Raw genomic sequence first — 20,004 nt, forward strand, 5'->3', positions numbered from 1 at the left:
ACCTCTGTGTGTGTGTGTGTGTGTGTGTGTGTGTGTGTGTGTGTGCAAGTGTGTGTGTTAGGAACATGTCTGCAATGCAATACAGGCTTACATGCTGCAGTTGTGTTTGCGTGTGTTGTTTGGAGAGCTTCTTCTTCTTCTTCGTCTTCTTTAAAGGCGCACACAAACAAAGATGACACAAGAAGAGAGGTCAGCACTTGTGTCTGTGCTTGTTAGGGAAATCTGCCAGCCAAAGTCTTTCTACCTCTCATGCCCCCTCCGCTCCTTCCATCCTAATAAAAATAGAAGACAGGACTTGTTTCTTCTCTCTCGCTCTGTTTCTCTCTCTCTTGGAAAAAAAAAACTTTATGCAAGCCCTGCCAGCCCTGCTTCTTTCGCTCTTTGATGACCAAAGTGAATAAATTCTAAAAAAAAAAAAACTGGAAAGCGCTGATGAAATAATAAGAATCATCATATTGGATATTTTGGAGTAAGCACTTTCTCTGAGCTCTCGGGGATGCATGGGAATGTGACACATGCTTTATTATTTGAGTGTTTTTTTGGGGGGGGCAGTGGAGAGGAAGTGGGAAATGGGTCAGCTGTGGTAACCTTATATATTTAATAACCCCACCACACACACACAAACACACACACACACTCATACACTCACACATGCACTGGTACTTAGCGCACCTCCTCTTACTCTGCCACTCTGCTATCCACACACACTTCTGCTTGACTTATAACAGCACCCCCCCCCCCCCCCCCACGCCTCCTCCATCGAGAGTATAGCCTGTCCTGGTTGAATGGGTGCTGCTTAATATAAACCAGTAGCACGTCGGAGTGTGTTTACTCGGTGGAACAAGCCAATGGGAGGAAAGCGAGGGGCTGACCAGGCCAGCTGCTGTGAATGTTCACATAAGCTTGTGCGTGGACGGGCATACACAAAAACCCACACGAGTGCCAAGAGGCGCGTATAGTGTCTTTACATGACTCACAGAAATCAACAGCAGCACATTAAAAGTCTGTCTCTGTGTTAATATATGCACACACACATTTGATTGGCGGATCTAACTCTGTCTTTTCTTTTGTGGTTTTCCTGCGCTTAGCTATAGCTTACCCTGTCACAATGTTCCATGCTTTGTAATCCAGCACAACTGGTACTGGCTTTGATATGTGTGTAGGTGTGTGTGTGTTTTTGTGTGTGTGTGTGTGTGTGTAGGTGTGGGCTGATGTAAGAAAAAAGAGTGCTTGTCTCTTTGCCTAACCTCTCCTCTGTGCACCATCCCTTCACTCCACATCTCACTCCTGTTTCAACAGCCCTCAGTCTCAGCTAGCTCTCTTTCACCACCAAAGACAACAGATTCATTTCATGCTTTGCTGACTATGAAGTTACTGTCAATAAGCACAGGCACTGGCTCGAGTCGTGAGGCTACATGAATAACATCACTGACTGGCACAATCAATACGGGGGATCTGGAGACGGGATTTACAGTAGCAGGAGGCTCTAGGCTACTCGCTGTCTGAACTGCTACAACAAGCATCTCGAGGATTTACACCCAAGAAGAAGAATTCGAGATTAAAACTGTTTTACACCTGAATTTATTAAAGTTTAAGGCTCAAACAAAAACTGCCACCTCTGCTGTTGAAAAAGGAAGCTAGTGCACGAAGTTCAACAAACTGCAGTACCTTGAGTGTCCACTAGGTGCTGGTTAAAAAACCCAAGAAACCCCATTAGGTCCCATGTTAAAATGCTAGTTTTACAGCACAAATAAATGAGTTTACAAACTGATTAAAAATACATTTTGGTATTAATAGCTCATTTCTTAACTCGTACACACTGTACAGGCAGTTAATAATTTTACAACCCATCTGTTTAGATTTAATTAAGCCTAAGGCCGTGTTCACACTTGACTTCTTTTTTCAACTGCCAGCGCCTTTTTTACACACAAGCCTATGGAAAAAGGAAAAAGTATGACGCCTTTTTAAAAAGCGGACGCCTTTTTAAAAAGCGCTGCGCCCGACGCCTTTTTCAGTTGAATTTTTTCAACTTTTCAGAAAAGTGCTGGGTGACGTCAAGCGCCTTTCTGAAAGCTGACCAATCAGGACTAGTAGTAACCTACGTCCCTAGTTACCTGTGCCCAAAAACGGCAAACTTCCACCAGATATGTGTGCATTGGGCTGCGTTCTCAGTCCGCAGCACGGAGAGCACAGCCGGACAGCTGGAGTATGAAGACAAAGGAGTTTCCGCGGTAATTTAACAGATTCACTGGCGACAGCACGAGGTAATACGATGTTCGTGGTATAAAAGTCAATAAAAACCTTATAAACACGTAAACAAACAAACAAACGGTCGTTTTTCTGAACCGTCAAAACGGAGGGTGTTATTCTGAAAATAAACCGGATGTTTTAATGTTGTATCGGCGTCTGACTTCCCGTCCCACTTGTTCTTTTCTGTGCTAAATCAATGCGTTGTGCTCCGGCGCGGTTGCACCGCAGACTAGATCCTGTTGTTAAGGCTACAGAACACTCGCGCAAAAGTGCTCAAAAGGCGCTGAAAGCAGCGCTTTTTACTGAAAAAAGAAGTCAAGTGTGAACACAGCCTAAGAGATCATCATAATTTTGCATTATGATAGATCACTGATAGATGGACGTGTTTAGATGTTTGCCAGATGTTTGCCTGATGTAGGCTTCAAACCTACATCAGCTCTAACACGTTGTGTTTCTATATGGATCAAAAGTTAGCTAGAGACAGAATTTACAAATATGCCGCTATGTCCGCCATTGTTGATCTTCAAAACCCCGTCTTCAGAAATGTCACTGAGACTACATGGACTACCACATCCATGTTTTATACGGTCTACAATCGAAAATACAATGTCACCTTTTGAGAACTAGTGCCACCAAAACATTTATCCTTCTTTAAACTTATCTCTTGAACTTTTAGGACACTGCTAATCAGAAGCTTTAGCCGCTAACTTAAAGCCAGCCGGAGTAATAGTGGACTGTTTGTGACCAACATGAGGTAATGTGGTACATGCTGCCTTAAGATGTGCTAACTTTAGCTTTCATTAGCCTTTAACAACCCACTGGTTAACCAAAATAAATAAGGCTAATAGACAAATGTATATCACTTCAGCTTCTTATTGTTAAGAGTAAAAAATATGTCATTTGGTCTTTCAAATTTTAGTTTCCTGTCAAGTCTTAAAGAGTAAAGATGTGGATGATGTGACATAATGTAAAACATTTATCTGTGGTTTAGTGAGAATGGAAATAAGAAACCAACTGATGATGCAAATGCGAAGCTAACTTTGGCCGCTAACTTTAGCCTAACCACCAGTGGAAATTATGAGGTAACAGTGCTAACATGTTACAGTGAGTCAAGCAGTGATACACTCAATGGCCGCTGAAATGACTCGTTCATGTCAGTGAGACAGAAATATATTTTTAAAGTTTGCTAACTCAAGCTAACATTAGCCTCTGTTACCTTTAAGTAAAACCAAAAGTTAATTTTATGAAACAGATTTTTTTTTTATTTCTATCTTGTAGAACAGCAAAATAATTTTAAATACATCCAATCTCAAAGCTCATGTGTAAAAATGTACATGATGTTTACGAGCCAATATTGAAAACAAAAACATTAGTGTTTGAATGACAAATCAGCTAAATTGTTATTTACAACACTGGCACCCCCCCCCTCCCCCACTGCACAAACAACTGGTCCATTACTTATTTTCTTAAGAGTTTGGTTAGCAGTAAATGTTGTGATGGTTTCAACACCATCCAAATGGCTTAAAGGGTCTCATTCTCCAACATCAGTGCCTCACTATTTTGATGCTCCTGTGTGAGAAAATGTCCGCAGTAAAGTTTTTCCTAAAGGACATCAGTACAGCTTCAAAATAAATGAAAGGGTTTTTTGGGATGAGTTGTGTAACATTCTCGCAGAGCTTTAATGTGGTGGCCGTCGTGCATCTTCCCCAGCTGGTCCTGAAAATCTGTAAGGTTTGTGGATCGCTGGTTAAGATCTAAACACGTTTCAGGAGACTTCCTCTCTCCTGCATTATTTTCCTCCTTCCATCATTTAGTCTCACTTTCAAAAGTGGCCGTCGAGGACAGCCAAGATCAGCACGCACACTCACTCCCCAAAGAGCCTGCCCTCGATTCAGCGTCCCCCCCCCTCTCATGCCTCTGAGTCACGCGTAATAGTTTGTGAGCCAAAGTTCATGCCCTGTGACGCGACTGAATACCAAAAGCATCTCTTGACTGTTTGGAGGACAGGAAGGAGAGAGGTGTGTTTGTGATTAATCCGTGCATCATCAATATGTGTTGATGAATTATGAAGAAACACAACGTAGATTAATTAAGTGTTGAGACCATGTGTGTAAGAGAGGTGCAGTGACATGAACACACACACACACACAGGGAATGTTCGGCCGAGCTGTGCCAGCTGTGTGCCGCAGACAGTGAGGCGTCTGGGTAAAATATGAGCCTCTGTGTCCCCCATGCACATGCACACACACACACCTCTGTCAGTGTGTAAGTGAGACGTCAGGGTCAACAGGAGTGGATGATGACACTGTAGACATGGCGCAGAGGGTAAAGTGAATAGTGGGGAGAAACAGGCCATATTTCAGGTGTTAGTCAGAGTCTATATTGGTCAGACATGCAGGCAGGAAGGCGGGCGGGCGAGCGGGAGAATCACTGCATGAAGCCGCAGGGACTGGACTATTTTAACACACAGGACTTTGTTTACAGTACAAACACACAAGTCTGTTATCACCTCTGTTATTTGTGTTTGGGGATTATTGCGTTTCCATGTCAGCCAGTGTCACTCACTCTGTTTGTTGTCATGACGCTGCCAGCTCAAGACGTAAGCCCTTCAGAGTCAACTTCTGTGGACCGGTTTGTGATGGGCAGCCCGTTAAATAAATACAGAGAAAAAAACCGACCCTGCAGATCTGACCAATGAGGGTGTGAAGTTGGATAGCATAGCACCAAACAGTAATGCAGTGATTCCCAAGTTGGGGCGCAGGACCCCAAGGTGGGGCGCCAGAGTTATTACAGGGGGGGGGGGGGGCCCGCAAAGGCTCAACAAAAAAACAATGCACACTGTTTTCACTGCTAGCAAAGCATGGTACATTTTGTGAGAGGACTTCCAGGTATGAGGCCGAGAATGACTCCACACCAGACGTCACAGATTCTGAAGTTTCATGTTACAATATCACCTTTAACTGCTTCCTATTTAAAAGTTTTTTCAGTTTGTTGTCACACTGAAGTTGCTGCTCTGTTCTTTTTGTGAGGAAATTGTGAAATAATAATAATAATAATAACTTTATTTATATAGCACCTTTTAAAAACACAGGTTTACAAAGTGCTTTGACAAACAGCAAGAACAAAGCAGAAATGTAGGAATTTATTTGCAAAGAGTGCGATGTATGTACAGTGGATGTAAAAAGTCTACACGCCCTTGTTAAAATGTCAGTTTTTGTGACGTAGAAAAATGAGACCAAGAAAGATCATTTCAAAACTTTTTTCCACCTTTGTGTGACCTATTACCTGTGAAACAAAAGAACAAAATCTAGGGTGAACAACTATTCATGAAAACTAAAAATAGGGGGCTCCAGGAGAAGTAGTTTGGGAACCGCTGCAGTAAAGTTTACATTTATAGATTGTTGTTGATTATTGATTGCTGTTTATCTTCAAACAGGGAAAAAATCAAACAGGCTGCATATTCAATAAACAGGCTGGTTAATCACATGAGGGTTACTATGGCAACACTTAACATAGATAGACAGACAAACATCCAGCAGCAGCAGCTTACAAGACTCATGACATGAAACATCTGTCTAATCAAACAACACCTACACCATTAAACCATTAAACACAGATCAAGATTAGACGGATACCTACACAGAAGTTAAATTAAAACCCTGTGCACCAATTAAAATGATTGTTGTTGATTGTTACTGCGCAGGATACTTTGACATTTAGAGTCAAACTTGTCTTTGATGCAGCGATAATAAGGTTACTAAATATGTAACAATAAGACAGAGTGGTAAATAAAGATGTACAGAAGCTTTACAGTACTCGTCTGTTTGTGTGTTTCCTGCCACCATAACTGTTTCAATCAGACAATCCTCTGAATCTCAGACAGTCTGAAGTCTCTCAGTGTCAGCTTAGACTCAGAAATGATGGGCTGTTTCAACTTTGAATTCATTCTGCAGTTGGAATCCAAAAATAGCACATGTGCTCTGTGAAAGCACTTTTTCCTCAATCCCTTGACCCAAGGGACAGAAGAGCTAAAAAAAATTAAAAAAAAAACTTTTCAGCTGCTGTAAAAAAAAAATCCTCAAAATAATCAGGAAGAAATCCCTGAGTCATGGCAGCGGAAAATACAGAACACCATGACGAGTTCTGATAGACTTCTGGGCGTGTGGACTCTGTAGGGTACGTTACCACAGGGATGCTGGAAGTCAGTCATAGTCGGGGTTGTTAAGAGAAGTCGATGTTTTACTTTTTGCTGCTACAAATTCATATAAAGAAGTTTGAATGTTCATGATATATATATATATATATATATATATATATATATATATATATATATATATTTATATATATATATATTTATTTATTTTATTTTTTTCAAGATTTATTTTGGGTCTTTTTATGCCTTTATATAGAGATAGGACAGTGGATAGAGTCAGAAATCAAGGAGAGAGAGAGAAGGAAGTAACATGCAGGAAAGGAGCCACAGGTCGGATTTGAACCTGGGGCGCCCGCTTGGAGCACTACAGCCTCCGTACATGGGGCTTGTGAACTAACCACTAACCCCCCCCCCCCTCTGCAGGATATATTCAACTAAACCACAGTAACCGGACAAAAACTATCACAAGTATCGTTGTACTACAGCTACATTTTAACAAGCTGATGGTTTGAAGTGTGCCTGGCTTCAGGGGGTTCGGCAGCCTCCTCCGCATCCCTACTTCCTGCGTCTATTTATTTTAAAATATGAGGTTTGGCTAATACTTCTGTTTAAGCTGATGATCGATAAAAAGATTCATGGGAAACATTTGAAGATCAGTAAAGCCGCTGCTTGCTTGTTGTCGACTCTCCCCAGGTGATTTATTCTCTGAACATGAAGAATGAGGAGCAGGAGGCGGCCCTGCAGGCCTTGAGCCACGCCCACCACGAGGAGCTGCACCGCATCCTAGTGGAGACTTGCCACGAGGGGGAGGGGTCAGCGCTGAGGACACGCCTCCTGGAGCTGCAGGAGTCTCTTGATGAGCAGCAGAGAGTCGGAGCCCAGGTGTGTGTGTGTGTGTGTGTGTGTGTGTGTGCACCCTTAACCTCCTTGATCATGAGATTGACTGACCTTACTCAAGGACGAGTTGTGCTGCTGGTGCTTAGCGTGTAAACTCCCATGAGGAGCAGCAAATCGAACACGCCCCTCATGTGACCCACAACAGTCGACCTCGTTCAGAGAGCCTCTGACTCCACCCTGTCCACGACTTCATGCCTCATTTACATTCTGCACACCACAATGAGGCGTCACCATGGATCATAGATACCCGTTAGATGTACCTTAGAAGTAGAAAGCATCTTAACAACTAAAGATATGAAAGCTTAATCTTATGAGTCAAATGTGTCATCTTTGTTTCCTGTTTTAGCTGTTCCCCTTTTTTTTTCTGCTAATTCAACAAATCGACATCCGAGTCCAAACACCAACACACATACACATCCCTACATGTGAGCTAATTACTTCTGCACAAAGGCTCATTTTTTGTTTTTGCGAGACAGAGTGTAAACACGCAAGTGTGGTTTTCTGTTTTTTGGTGACCAGAGGCATAAACACAACCCATGTGCAGAAAGAAAGTAGGTTACAGCAAAAACAATACTCAGTTAATAGTAGGGGGAATAAATTATACAAATTGGAGTAGGCCAGAGACATAATGCCACTGATGTACTGATGTAATAAGAATGCAGAAAGCATAGACATTGAGCTATCTTTAATAGATATACCTATTCAGTCAGTGTTGGGCTGTCCTGACAGATTTAACAAAGTGATCCAGCTACAAAATCACTGTGTAAGCTTCTCTTTGAAAATATGGTCAGAAGTAGTTAAGAGATTTCAGCTTCGCAGGGAGATCGGTCTATTAAGCTGGCCGGCATTCCATCTACACTTCCTCCCGACATTACAGGACCATAAGTACAAACAATGGACTAAACGAGGCATCACCTCCTTCTGTAGAATAATTCAAAAAGGAAACCTAAAGAATTTTGAGGATCTGCGTCAGTCTTATGAGTTGAGTTAAGAGGATTTTTACAGATACCTACAGATTCGTCACTTTTTTCTGAAGGAAATAAAGATCCCAGATTTAGCTGAACCCACTATAATAACACAAATATTTATTGATGCTTATGATTCAAATAGTACCAAAGGCATAACTGGCAAATTCTATAAAGGTTTTACCTTAATGAACAAAGATAACAGGTTATGTTAGACAGCGCTGGGAAAAAGAGGCCAATGTATAAATATCACAAGAAGCATGGCTTCAGATTTGGAAAAATCAATCCACTTCAACAAATTCTTTTTTTTGGCGAGACTTCTGCTGGAAAAATCTGATTCGATTTTTTATTACCCCAAATCAGAAGTCAAAATGTAGTGGTTCCCCAGCCTCTTGCTGGAGGGAGTGTGGAGTGGTCTCGGCAGACTGTGTACATGTTTTTTGGTCTTGTCCACGTCTTGAGACCTTCTGGAAAGATGTGAATCTATTAATCGCAGAGACTCTGAACATTACACTGGATTTCTCTTTCACATCCCTCTACCTCGGGAAAATTCCAGAAGGTCTTGGTAAAAAGGACATATACCTTTTAAAGATTCTTATGGTGGCAAGTAAAAAAGCAATTACTAAATGTTGGCTTCAGAGGAACCCTCCTACCATGAGACTCATGAGGAACATTCCATCAGCTTTATGGAAAAAATGACTTTTGTCCTGCGACTTCAAAAGGAGAAGGGAGAAGAATATTGGAGAAAATGGGATTTATTCAAAGATAAAGACTCGTAAATATATCTTGTTTCATTAGAATGTACCAAAAATTATGTACTGTACCTGTGCCTTTTACAGTCTTGTCTTTGATCTTATTCATACTGTCTTGCCCAAGTCCTCACTTGTTCTGTGTTTCTTGTAAAACAAAAATGAAAAATAAAGTATAAAAAGAATGCAGAAAGCATGTGGAAAATAGATAGTGGAGTTATGTAGCGCAGTCCAAAGATCAACAAAACTTCAACTCAAAACTTCACAGCTTTCCCAGAGTTCAAATTACTGTATTTATAACATGCATGACTATGGGCTGCATGACTGATGATCAGTGAGGAGGTTCCTGGTTTGAATCCCTGTAGGACAGGAGCCTCTCTGTGGGGAGTTTGCATGTTCTCCCCGTGCATGTGTGGGTTCTCTCCGGGTACTCCGGCTTCCTCCCACAGTCCAAAGACATGCTCGTTAGGTTAATTAGTGACTCTTAAATTGCCCGTAGGTGTGAATGTGAGTGTGGCTGTTTGTCTGTGATTGACAGGTGAACAGTCCAGGGTGTAACCCCGCCTCCTGCCTAATGACAGCTGGGATCAGCTCCAGCCTTTCGTGACCCCAAACTAGAAAAAGCGATATAGATAATGGATGGATAAATGAATGCATGCGAACAGCAAATGTTTGTGCTAAACACAAAATAATAATCTCAGAGTCGTCCAAATAAAATAGTTTGAGTCAGTTGACTTTTTTTTAAGATAGTGAGTCTGCAACAGCAACGTATCAACGCTCCACTGTCATTACACTGAATCTGATTTGTTGGGCTTCAAAACTCAACTTCGTAAAAGCAGGGTGAGACTACGCCCATGTTTAGCTTCAGTCTGTGGTGATGACTGAGACATGAAGAACAGTGGATGTTAAAGTAGCTTCTCTCCTTCAATGAGATGTCCAAGATATTAGTAAGACTTTACTTTTCGTTTTATGACACTTTGCTGCTTTTCATAACTTTCTTGAGAATCCTGATTACTTCACTTTTAATGTCTCCAAACATCCTGATGTAACGAAAGCAGACTGGTGACATTTTTGACACATATGAGCTCTGAATGAAAGACAAAACTTTGCAGATTATCACGTTTATGGTCACAGTTTTTTCTCTCCTCTGTCTGTAATAGCCTGCAGTGTTTCTTTGAGCACAGTGTGTAACACCATACGCTCTGTGCCTCCAGGTGCAGGCGGACTTCGAGTGCTTCCGTATACACATGGGGGAGAGGGAACGTGAAACCGAGGCGGAGCTGAGGAAGGAGTTCGAGGAGAGGCTCCAGTTTGCGGAGGAGGAGCTGCAGGAGGTCAAGGCCCAGATGAGCGACGCCCAAGAGGAGAGCGACCGTCTGAGCAAGGAGCTGGAGAAGGCCGAGGAGCAGATCCAGGAGCTGGAGGCCAAGTGTGAGGAGCTGCAGGAAACAGCCGACGTGGGGAGACGGAGCGAAGGCGAGGAGAAACAGAAAGAGGAGAAGGAGGCGGACTTGAAAAGAGTGAAGGCCCTCTTGGAGGAGGTGAGGGAGCTGAAGGAGGAGAGGGACCGAGCCGAGGCGGAGAGGTGGCGAGCGCAGAAGGAGGAGCGGGAGCAGTGGGAGCGGAGGATGAGCGACCTGACCGAGGAGAGCGAGGAGACGAGGAGGAGGATGGAGGCGGAGTGGAGGGAGGAGCGGCGGAGGTGGGAGGAGAGGGAGGAGGAGGAGAAGAAGGGGATGCACAGCGCTCTGAGGGAGAGGGTGAAGAGGGCAGAGGCCGAGGCCGAGAGTCACCTGGAGAGGTTGGCCGAGAGCAAGAGGAACGCGGTCAAACTGCAGGAGCGGATACAGGTACAGAAACACACTCATTACCCATGATCCCTTTTCTCCCGAAAAGCTGTGAAAAGGGGAGATGTGAGGAATGATGGGGAAAGAAAGGGAGAGAAAAAGAGAGGTGGGAATCTTGCTTGTCTTAACCACAGGCTGCCCCTCCATGAGTGCTATCCCCCACTGCCAGCTATCTGCTAATGAGCAGTTTGAGCAGGATAGATTTCGCTGCAGCACCACCATTACCACCTCATGGATGAGCATTAAGAAGCCCTGCGAGAGCTGGCACAGAGCTGACATAAGCCCTGGCAGTAAACCATTAAAGGCTCAAAGCTAGGCCAGGATAGCTCCCTGACTCACCAACATTTCATCCACTTTTCTTTTTTCCTCGTCTCTCTCTAACTCTGCGTTCTTTCCTTCCCTCCTGCTCGTCTGTGTCAAAATTTGTGTCAGCTCCTCTCTCTCTCCCCCTCACATTTATTTTCTCTATCTCGCTCTTTGTCAACCCACAACACTATCATCGACCTGCTCGCTCCAGGACCTGGAGGAGGAGCTGGAGCTGGACCGGAGGCGTGTCTCCGAGGCAGAGGGCGTGGCCAAGCGGGCGGAGGAGGAGCTCGGGGTGGCTAAGGAGAGGCTGCTGCTGCAGGAGGACGAGCTGCAGAGCAGAGCAGGTGATCATTAAAGTCCGCCTCGTCTCGACCCGTGTCGGCTTGGAGAAGCCTCCGCTGAGCTCGGCGCGTTTCCATTACTCATCGTGACTCAGAACAGCGTTAATGAAGTTATAGCCTCACGCCGTTATAATGCATACAGAAAATGCAACACAAGCACATTATTCATCCTCCAGGAGGGGGAACAGTTTCATCAAAGTGTCATAAAAACCCAGTCAGCAATAATGCCCCCAAATTTTATTTATTGCATGAGAAGGTTTTTTTTGTTTTGGGCGCTTCCACATTCAGCATTGTAGCTATTCTGCTTCTGTTACGCACAATCAATCAATATGTTGCATGTGCTTATTTTTATGTGTGTGTGTGCGCTTTAACTTGGCTGTTTATTTGGTGTGTGTTCTCCCATGTGTGCACGCATCAGAGGAGCTGCAGAACCGCGGCGGCTGCGAGGTGTGCGTGTGTGCTGAGGTGGACGAGCTGAGGAGCCAGGTGAGCCGGCTGCAGAGCAAGAACAGAGAGCTGGAGCTGCAGAGCAGCGGCAGGAACAGTGACCACGCCCGGCAGATACGCCAGGTAAAAGACACACACACGCACACGCACACACAAACACACAGCATCCAAGAGAGGCTGAGTCCTTCTGAAGTAAAGAATGGAGGGAGTTCTCTGCTGGCAAATAGTCCAAAAATTAAAGGATCGTTTTGTTTTTTTAACAATGAACAAGTGTAGTTGGGCTTGTGGTCATTAAGAGCATGTTTTGTTTGTGTTCCCAGCATGCCGAGGCTCTGTCCAGTTTGCGCTCCGAGATGGTGAGAGCTCAGACAGAGGAGCTGCGTCGTATCCAAAAGCATGCAGACGATGAGAGGGACAAGCTGCAGAAGGATATAGAAGAGGAGAGAGAAACCCTGCAGAAGGAGAGAGAGCAAGAAAAGGACGAGTTTGACAGAGTGCAGAGGGAGAGAGAGGGGGAGAAGGAGGCGCTGCACAAGGAGGTGGAGGAGATGAGAGAGCGTCTGAGGAGGGAAAAGGAGGAGGAGGTGGACCGGCTGCGGAAGGAGCTGGAGGTGGAGAGGGTCCGCGGCCGCTCGCAGTTGGACAAGAGCATTGAACAGGTGGAGCAGGAGAGGGCCAACGTGCAGCAGAAGCTGGAGGAGGAGAAGAAAAGGCTGGTGGAGAAGGCCGAGGAGGACAGGAAACGGCTGAAGGAGCAAGTGCGGAAGGCGATAGAGGAGGTGATGAGGAGGCATGCGGCCGAACTTCAAAACGTCCAGGAAGCTCTGAGCTCAGAGAAGAAGACCAACCAAGAGGTCAGAATCTGTGTGATGCGATGGGTTATTTACATGCAGCCAGTAACCACTACCAAATACTTAAAAACTCAGATCAGTGAAGGAACAGCTCACAAGTCTATATTTGGTAATTCATTGGAATTAGAGGAAACCACATTAAGCGGATTCAAATAATATAAATCAGATCAGTCCAAGGTTGTACACGGTAACAATGAGTCCTCTTAGTTTGTCACTTGGGGTGGGACAAAATATTGTGACAGCCATATATTATCATCCTTATTCAAATTGCTGGTTCCAATTATAGATACTGTAATTTAAAAAAGATACGGCACATATTTCCCTGGAAATTTGACTCACAATATCACTGCTTCATGACTCATTACAGTGGCTCTTGTGATGCGAATGAGGATGAAGTACATGGACGTTAAAGGGCCAAAGACAAAGTTGAAAGTGGGACAAACAAGGGAGGGATAAATCCAGACATATAAATGAATCCTACACTTTATATAGATATCATGACGTCTTATTATACAATTGTCTTGCCTTTAAACCGAAGAATCGCTGTATCATGAAAATGTTTTCATGGGCTACCTACCGCATATCATGTTTTCCATCATATGATGAAGTGTTGTGTCTTATTTTACTGTATAGACAGTAACGTTACATTATCATATCGTATCTTATCCTATCCCATAGGCTGTATCAACTCATAACGTATTGTATCCCATCTGAATTCACCCCTATTAGTTAAGCCGTTCCCCAGGGTTCAAAGCCCGGACCACTGTTGTTCGCCTTGTGTATGCTTACTTTAGGTGTCATAGTGGAACAGTGCAATCTTGCTATGCAGATGATATTCAGTTATACTTATTAATTAAGCTAAAATTTAACCAATCAGTAAACCAAAATCAAACCATCAGACCAGCACATTTTCTTCTATGTCAGTCAGACAATACTGAAGTTTTTGTAGCAATGAACTAATAGAGGCTTTTTAGCTTTTGTAACAGTACAGAGTGTCTTGGATACCTTGTTGTGTTTGCTCACTTTACTCTTCAGAGGACTTTTTCCACCCAAGCAATAAACACATCAAGCCTATTGTTTACATCTAAAATGTGTATTTTCTAATGATAAAGCTGAACTAAATGGCACCAGCCTGGCATCAAGCGCCCACATTAGGAATCAGTTGTGACATTTCCTCCTATTTCTGCGCCTCCATGACAGCAAACATCAGTCAATGCAGAGAATTAGTCCATGCATTTTTTTACTTCTTAAATTATTAATTGACTGACATGATAATTTGAACACATTTACAACATTGAGATGTTAACCTGCAAATATAAAACAAGGTTTATAGGCATGGTGTTCACCAAATGTACCAGTGATACACATAATCACATAACCATGTACACTTTTCAGTGCTTTATTTTTAAACTGAGGCAGCACATTGCTTTCTTTGTCAGAGCATTCGAGCAGACAGCGCCATAAAAGGACAGGTTCTGTTGTGAAAGAGGACACGGTTCTTCCACAATGTGCATTTATCCGAACTTTAAAAATAGCCCCGCTGTGCAGCTGTGTCAGCGAGCTCGTCATAAAACGCGTAATTATTTCAGTTTTAGCTTCACTCAGACTTGGGACTTGATTATTTTGAATACGAGGACAAACCGCTTTGAGATATCATCTTCCCTTTCATCCTTTTCACACAGCTGTGACAGTAATACTTCCCCCTGCTCTCAGACTGTCGGATGCAGAGGCTCTCTTAAGAAAACACAGAACATGTCTCACCAGCTGAGATCAAGCAGTCTTAAACACCTTTTCTTAATTCATGAACGCTGTTAAAGCTTGTTTTCTTATAATGTAACATTTAGGGAATCAATGTTATCAACCCTCAACAACCACAGCTGCACATGTTTCATCATGGCCCCTCTTAAATTTGAACGTTTTCAGAGAGCTGAAGAGGGAAAATTATACATTCAAAATGCAAAGACTTGTTTGTGAAGCATACGGGCCTGTGTACACTCACAGTATTTTAGATGTGTTAAAAAACAAAGAAGAGGACCCAAGTGCAGATATTGAACAGAAAAAGGCAAATGTGTATTTATTTTGGGCTTTTTACGCTCCTTTTGAGAGACTTAACAATAGATAGAGTCGGAAATCAGAGAGAGAGACAGAGGGGAACAACATGAGGCAAAGGACCCACACTAGGGCCATCCGCTTTGAGGACCGCAGCTTTGTTGATGGCGACCAAAACTAACCACCGCCTATTTTCTACAGAACACCAATGCAGTTCAGCATTTTCAGCACAAAAACAGTTTTTTCTGTCTTTGAACTCACAGCGCTCTCATTTAAATATAGTTCAACCTTTTGAACCGACAGCTTGCTCATCATTGTCATTTCTCCCTCACCAACCCGTCAAACCAAGAAAGGGGCGGGGCTTCTCATCTCAATTGTGTCAACAACGATTAGGGAGGAGAAAGTAATCCTTAACAGTTTATCACATGCACACGGACTCGTTTTTTTTTTTCCAGGTTGAAAATGTTTAAGATCTAGAGCTGCTGTTTATGTCAAAACATGATTCCTTTGTTTGTTTTTACATTTTTGACAACTTTTGTAACCTAGCAACATTAAGCACCAATGTGAAACACTCTTAACTTGAGGTGTTGGGAGCTGCCAGTGCAAAAAAACGCTTTGAGTATACACACGCCTTAAAGGTTTTTTGTTAGATCTGCTATCCTCTCTTGGTTCTTTGAGAAGGCTCATCCCACCAGTCGAGAGTCACTGATCTGAATATTTATTATACCAGATTTTTGATGTTCCTGCCCTATGAGCCTTCGTATAATACGCACCGCTTCATGACTAATTATCAAGTATGCCTAGTAATAAGGAAATTATAATAACGCTGGTTTTGAGTGCCTAAAAGAAGACAAGTCATTCATTTCTGAACAGTTTTGATAATAAGGATGCTTTTTCTTTAAGGTGTGTGCACATTTGGAGGTGGAAAGAAGAAGCACTGAGGAGCTCCGCAGTTTGCTGGAGAAGGAAAGAGAGGAGCTGAGGACAAAACTGAGGGACGCTAATAACGAGGTCAGAGGTCACATCACACTGGTTGAGTGTGTATTTTTAATCAGATAAATCTATCTACAATATCGCTGATAACACCTTTTGATTAATATGCAAAGTGAAGGTGTCTGTGCTCTCAGATCTGCAGGCTGGAATCAGTCATCCGAAAACAAGACAAGAAAGAGAAGGTGGCCCCCGACGCTGCACCCTCGTGTGGGCCGCAGTGCTCCCGCCAGGAGGAGGAGCTCCACCAGACCCGGACTCGGCTGGCTCGCTTACAGGAGGAAGCGGACAAGCAGCGGGAGAGGCAGCAGCGGGACGTCGCGTCCCTGAGAGCCGACAAACACCGTCTGGAGGAGAAGGTCCTGGAGCAGAGCCGACTGAACGCCGAGAGGAGTCTTCTGGAGCAGGGTCAGCGGCACACCGAGGACCGGATCAGGTAGCAGAATACACACCGAGCTGCCAGAACTGCTAAGGCTGACATTAAAAAAAAGAAGTCTGAGCGCTGCCCTCCTGTTAGCAGATCACAGGGGAAGATCAAAGCTGAGAAGAAGAAAAAAACGCTCAATATGGCTCACAAGCACCGACAGCATCTTTCCCCCTCATTTTGATTTGAATGTGAAGTGAAGTAGAAAATCATGCCAAGACATTAGTGTGAGCAATTAAAAAGATACACGATGCTACAGATTATGCATTGAAAAGCGTCGTGCATCAGTGAAAAGTAAATCAATATCACGATCCTGTTAAACATTAGCTGTAATGTCTTTTTTTCAGAGACCAATTAGCCCGTCATGTCTCATCTAGTGATTCTATATCGAGCAGGGTAATCTAAATTAAATGCTGACATCAACTAGACTCACTGAAAACAGCTGTTAACTATTATTTTAAGGGGGTTTAGATGCTCTCGATGCAAGTTTAAATCAAATCTTCAGTGTGTCTCCTTCAACATGAATTATCGTCCCTGATTTCACGAGGTGCCAGTGATGACCAAGCGACAACCTTTAGAGTTGAAAAATGAAGGCAATGCAGAAGTGCAAAACAAATGCAGTTCCTTAAGTGTCCACTTGAGGCAGGGTGAAAAAAGCTAAAGAATCTCGTATCAGGTGCTATATAAAAAGCAGAATTAAACACGTTTTCTGCCTGGTTCAAAACGAATTTGGTATAAAAAACTCATTTGTTTTATTAGGTCTGTTTTGATTTGATCAAGCCTGTGAGTTATTTGTAACTTGCTTATATAGGGGCGTGGTTTGGTTGACTGACAGGTGAGGAGGATTAAGTCCCAGCTTCACCTCCGCTTCTTTGTTTGTCACTAGATTGACTGAAAGTTAGGTTGAGACAGCGGTTTCCAGGATGGTGACCGGGGGCTTTAAATGACTCTTCTGAAACCAGAATATGTCCATGTTTTATATATCCTATGGTGATTACAAAACCATTACTCTTCTGAAAAGTGGAGCAGGCCAAAGATGGAGAGGATGGATTTTTCTCATCATTGGGGGGTTTGTAGACCGACTAGGGACACATATTAGTGTCAGAAAAACATGGTGAAGTGGATTTTGTATAATAACCTTTGAAGGTCCCATATTCTGCTTTTTCTGGTTTTATATGCTCTTTAGTGTGTTTTCTAAGTGTCCTGTGCAAAAATTCAAAGTCTTTTTCGAGACGCGTGCTGAGGAACTGACCAATAACAACAGAGCGGATCGGCAGACCAATCAGAGCAGACTTGGCCCACGTGGGGTCTAACAGTGTGGGCTCAACAGAGTGTAGCTGACGGACTCAGAGCGTAGAGGGAGCAAGGAGGAGCAGTACATGAGATCAGACTTTAACTATTGTGAACGTACAAAAGTAGGTACATAGATTAAATATACGAACCCCAAAAAGGGCAGAATATGACCTTTAAGTCCCACCTCAGCTCCACCAATTTGTCTGTCACTAGATTTACTTAAAGCTAGGTTGAGACTCCGTTTCCAATATGGTGGCCGCCTTCATTTGGCTTTCTCTTCTGACACCAATGGGTGACATCACTGAGACTACGTCCATGTTTTATACAGTCTATGGTGATTACTTGGGCAGAATCTATTTTCGATTCAAAACGATTCATGATTCATGATTCATGATTCAAAGTCTATTTATTAGTCCATACTTAAGGATCTACTCCAGTCATCTGTGAGACTGGCTGAACTTCTTGCTGCTCCATTTGGCATTCTACTGAGTTAAAGAACTTGCATTAGCACTTAGCAGGGAGTGACTGATTAGCCAAAAGAAAAGATTTTTGGATGAAGTTATGAATCGATTTAAAATCTCAAAAGATCAGAATCTTTTCCCATCTCTAGTGATTACAAGGTTTGCTGATCCCAGAATACACATAGACATTTATTAATTAAAGGGTTTTAGAAGCTAAAAAATAGCAAACATTTCTTATCAAAGCTTCTGTGAAGAACTTTTGGATTGTGCCAATTTTGGCGCCTCTTGTTGACAAAGTGTTACCTCTTATCTCTTTGCTTGTTTTTCCTGAACATGTCTAAGTCTGATTTTCTTTCACAGTTAAATGTATCACCCATCAAGAATATTTAACTTGAAAACAAAACAAATGCTGTTTCTGGAGGATGCAGTTCAACCATCCCTCTGACACCTACCCCACTCCAGCAGCTTCAGACATTATTAATGACAACAAAGAAATAATTCATCTTCTCACTAATGATCTTGTTTTCTTTTTGTAGGTCATAATGAGACGTCAGTTTTAATTTCAGGCTGTTCCATAACCTGTGAAAAACCCCTCACTGCAGCTTTAATCTAAAAACTGAATGAGAAAGGAGAAAAGAAAAAGACACTAACATGATTACACGGCGGATTGTAGCAGGAAAGAAATAAATAGTAATTTTGCATGTAGGTTACCCCTGCCTCACTTCCCACTCTTGCTGCATGCCTGCAGGGCAGAGTGTGAGGATCGTCTCCGAGCCGAGTTCAGGATCGAGATGAACGCCGCCGTGGCTGAGAGCGAGCAGAGGTGGCAGAACAGAGAGCAGGAGATGCAGACGCAGATTTCTGAGCTGCAGAGTCAACTGAGCGAAGAGCAGGAGCAGGTGAGTCCCCCCCCCCCCCTCACAGTCTGCCAGGAAGCATCTGGGGTCCTGGTTTCTCAGGGACTTCAGCCATGTTCATTTTGTTTCCAGAGGGTTCTTTTTTTTTGTCTTTTTCATTTAGTTTTTTTACTCATATTTGTGTCGTACTTCCTCTAAAAGATAGCTCAGTATCTGAGGTCTTATGAAGCTTATCCAGACTTCACATGAATGTCTGAATAAAAAAGTGATCGAGCTTGATGAAGTGAACTAGATGTGCTTTTCCTGGTTAGTTGTAGACTGCAGCTAATGTGTGAAATGAGGGGGTGCAGTGGTTAGCCCCGTTGCCTCACAGCGAGGAGGTTCCTGCTTTGAACAGGAGCCTCTCTGTGTGGAGTGTGCATGTTCTCCCCGTGCATGCTGGGGTTCTCTCCGGGTACTCCGGCTTCCTCCCTGAAAAACATGCTTGTTAGAAGTTAATTGGTGACTTTTAAAATCGTCCCTACGTGTGAATGTGAGTGTGGCTGGTTGTCTGATTGGCTGGCCAAAAGTCCACGATGTTCACCGCCTCTGGGATCGGCGTCAGCACACCCCGACCCCTAACAGGAAAAGCGATATAGATCATAGATGGATGGATGTAAAATGAGTTATATTATATGTCTTAAGAGCAGAAGAAAGTGGTGCTGGTTTTAAGAACAATCCAAAATCTAAAGATCAGTTTAATTCCACATAAGACTGAAAAAAGCAGCCAGTTTTCACACTAAACAAGCTGGAATAAGGAGCGCAGATGGACTGGCGGTTGAAGACTCTGGTCCTCCGGGCGGGTGGCCCGTGTTCCAGTCCGACCTGTGGCTCTTTTCCCACATGTCATTCCCAACTCTGAACACCTTCATGTGCATTTTACAACCTGGAAACTCGTTTTTCCCGATTGTGTCCGACACCACATGAATGCACCATTAGCTCTGGACTTTGAGCACTGAAGGAAGCTGCACCATGTGAGGTGATCAGAAGCTTCACCTGGGGCAGAGCAGACACACAGGTGCTTGTGTTGTTGTGGTTCTTTTGGGTTCTTGTACCTCAAAGCACTTTGTAAACCCGTGATT

The 20,004-nt window shown here is 43.4% G+C and overlaps 1 protein-coding gene across 2 annotated transcripts in view; it reads left to right on the forward strand.

Moving 5' to 3' along the window:
* fam184b (family with sequence similarity 184 member B) overlaps positions 1-20,004 on the forward strand; it is a 30,866-nt gene that overhangs the window by 1,626 nt on the left and 9,236 nt on the right. For both annotated transcript variants that reach the window (XM_065959259.1, XM_065959262.1), the window contains exons 2-9: positions 7,097-7,285; positions 10,229-10,864; positions 11,379-11,514; positions 11,930-12,081; positions 12,279-12,812; positions 15,762-15,869; positions 15,986-16,284; positions 18,775-18,925. In XM_065959259.1, the coding sequence (XP_065815331.1) occupies positions 7,097-7,285; positions 10,229-10,864; positions 11,379-11,514; positions 11,930-12,081; positions 12,279-12,812; positions 15,762-15,869; positions 15,986-16,284; positions 18,775-18,925 (2,205 nt within the window). The remainder of the gene's footprint in view (positions 1-7,096; positions 7,286-10,228; positions 10,865-11,378; positions 11,515-11,929; positions 12,082-12,278; positions 12,813-15,761; positions 15,870-15,985; positions 16,285-18,774; positions 18,926-20,004) is intronic.

Source organism: Labrus bergylta, chromosome 1, assembly GCF_963930695.1.
Source record: "Labrus bergylta chromosome 1, fLabBer1.1, whole genome shotgun sequence".
NCBI classification, from domain to species: Eukaryota; Metazoa; Chordata; class Actinopteri; order Labriformes; family Labridae; genus Labrus; species Labrus bergylta.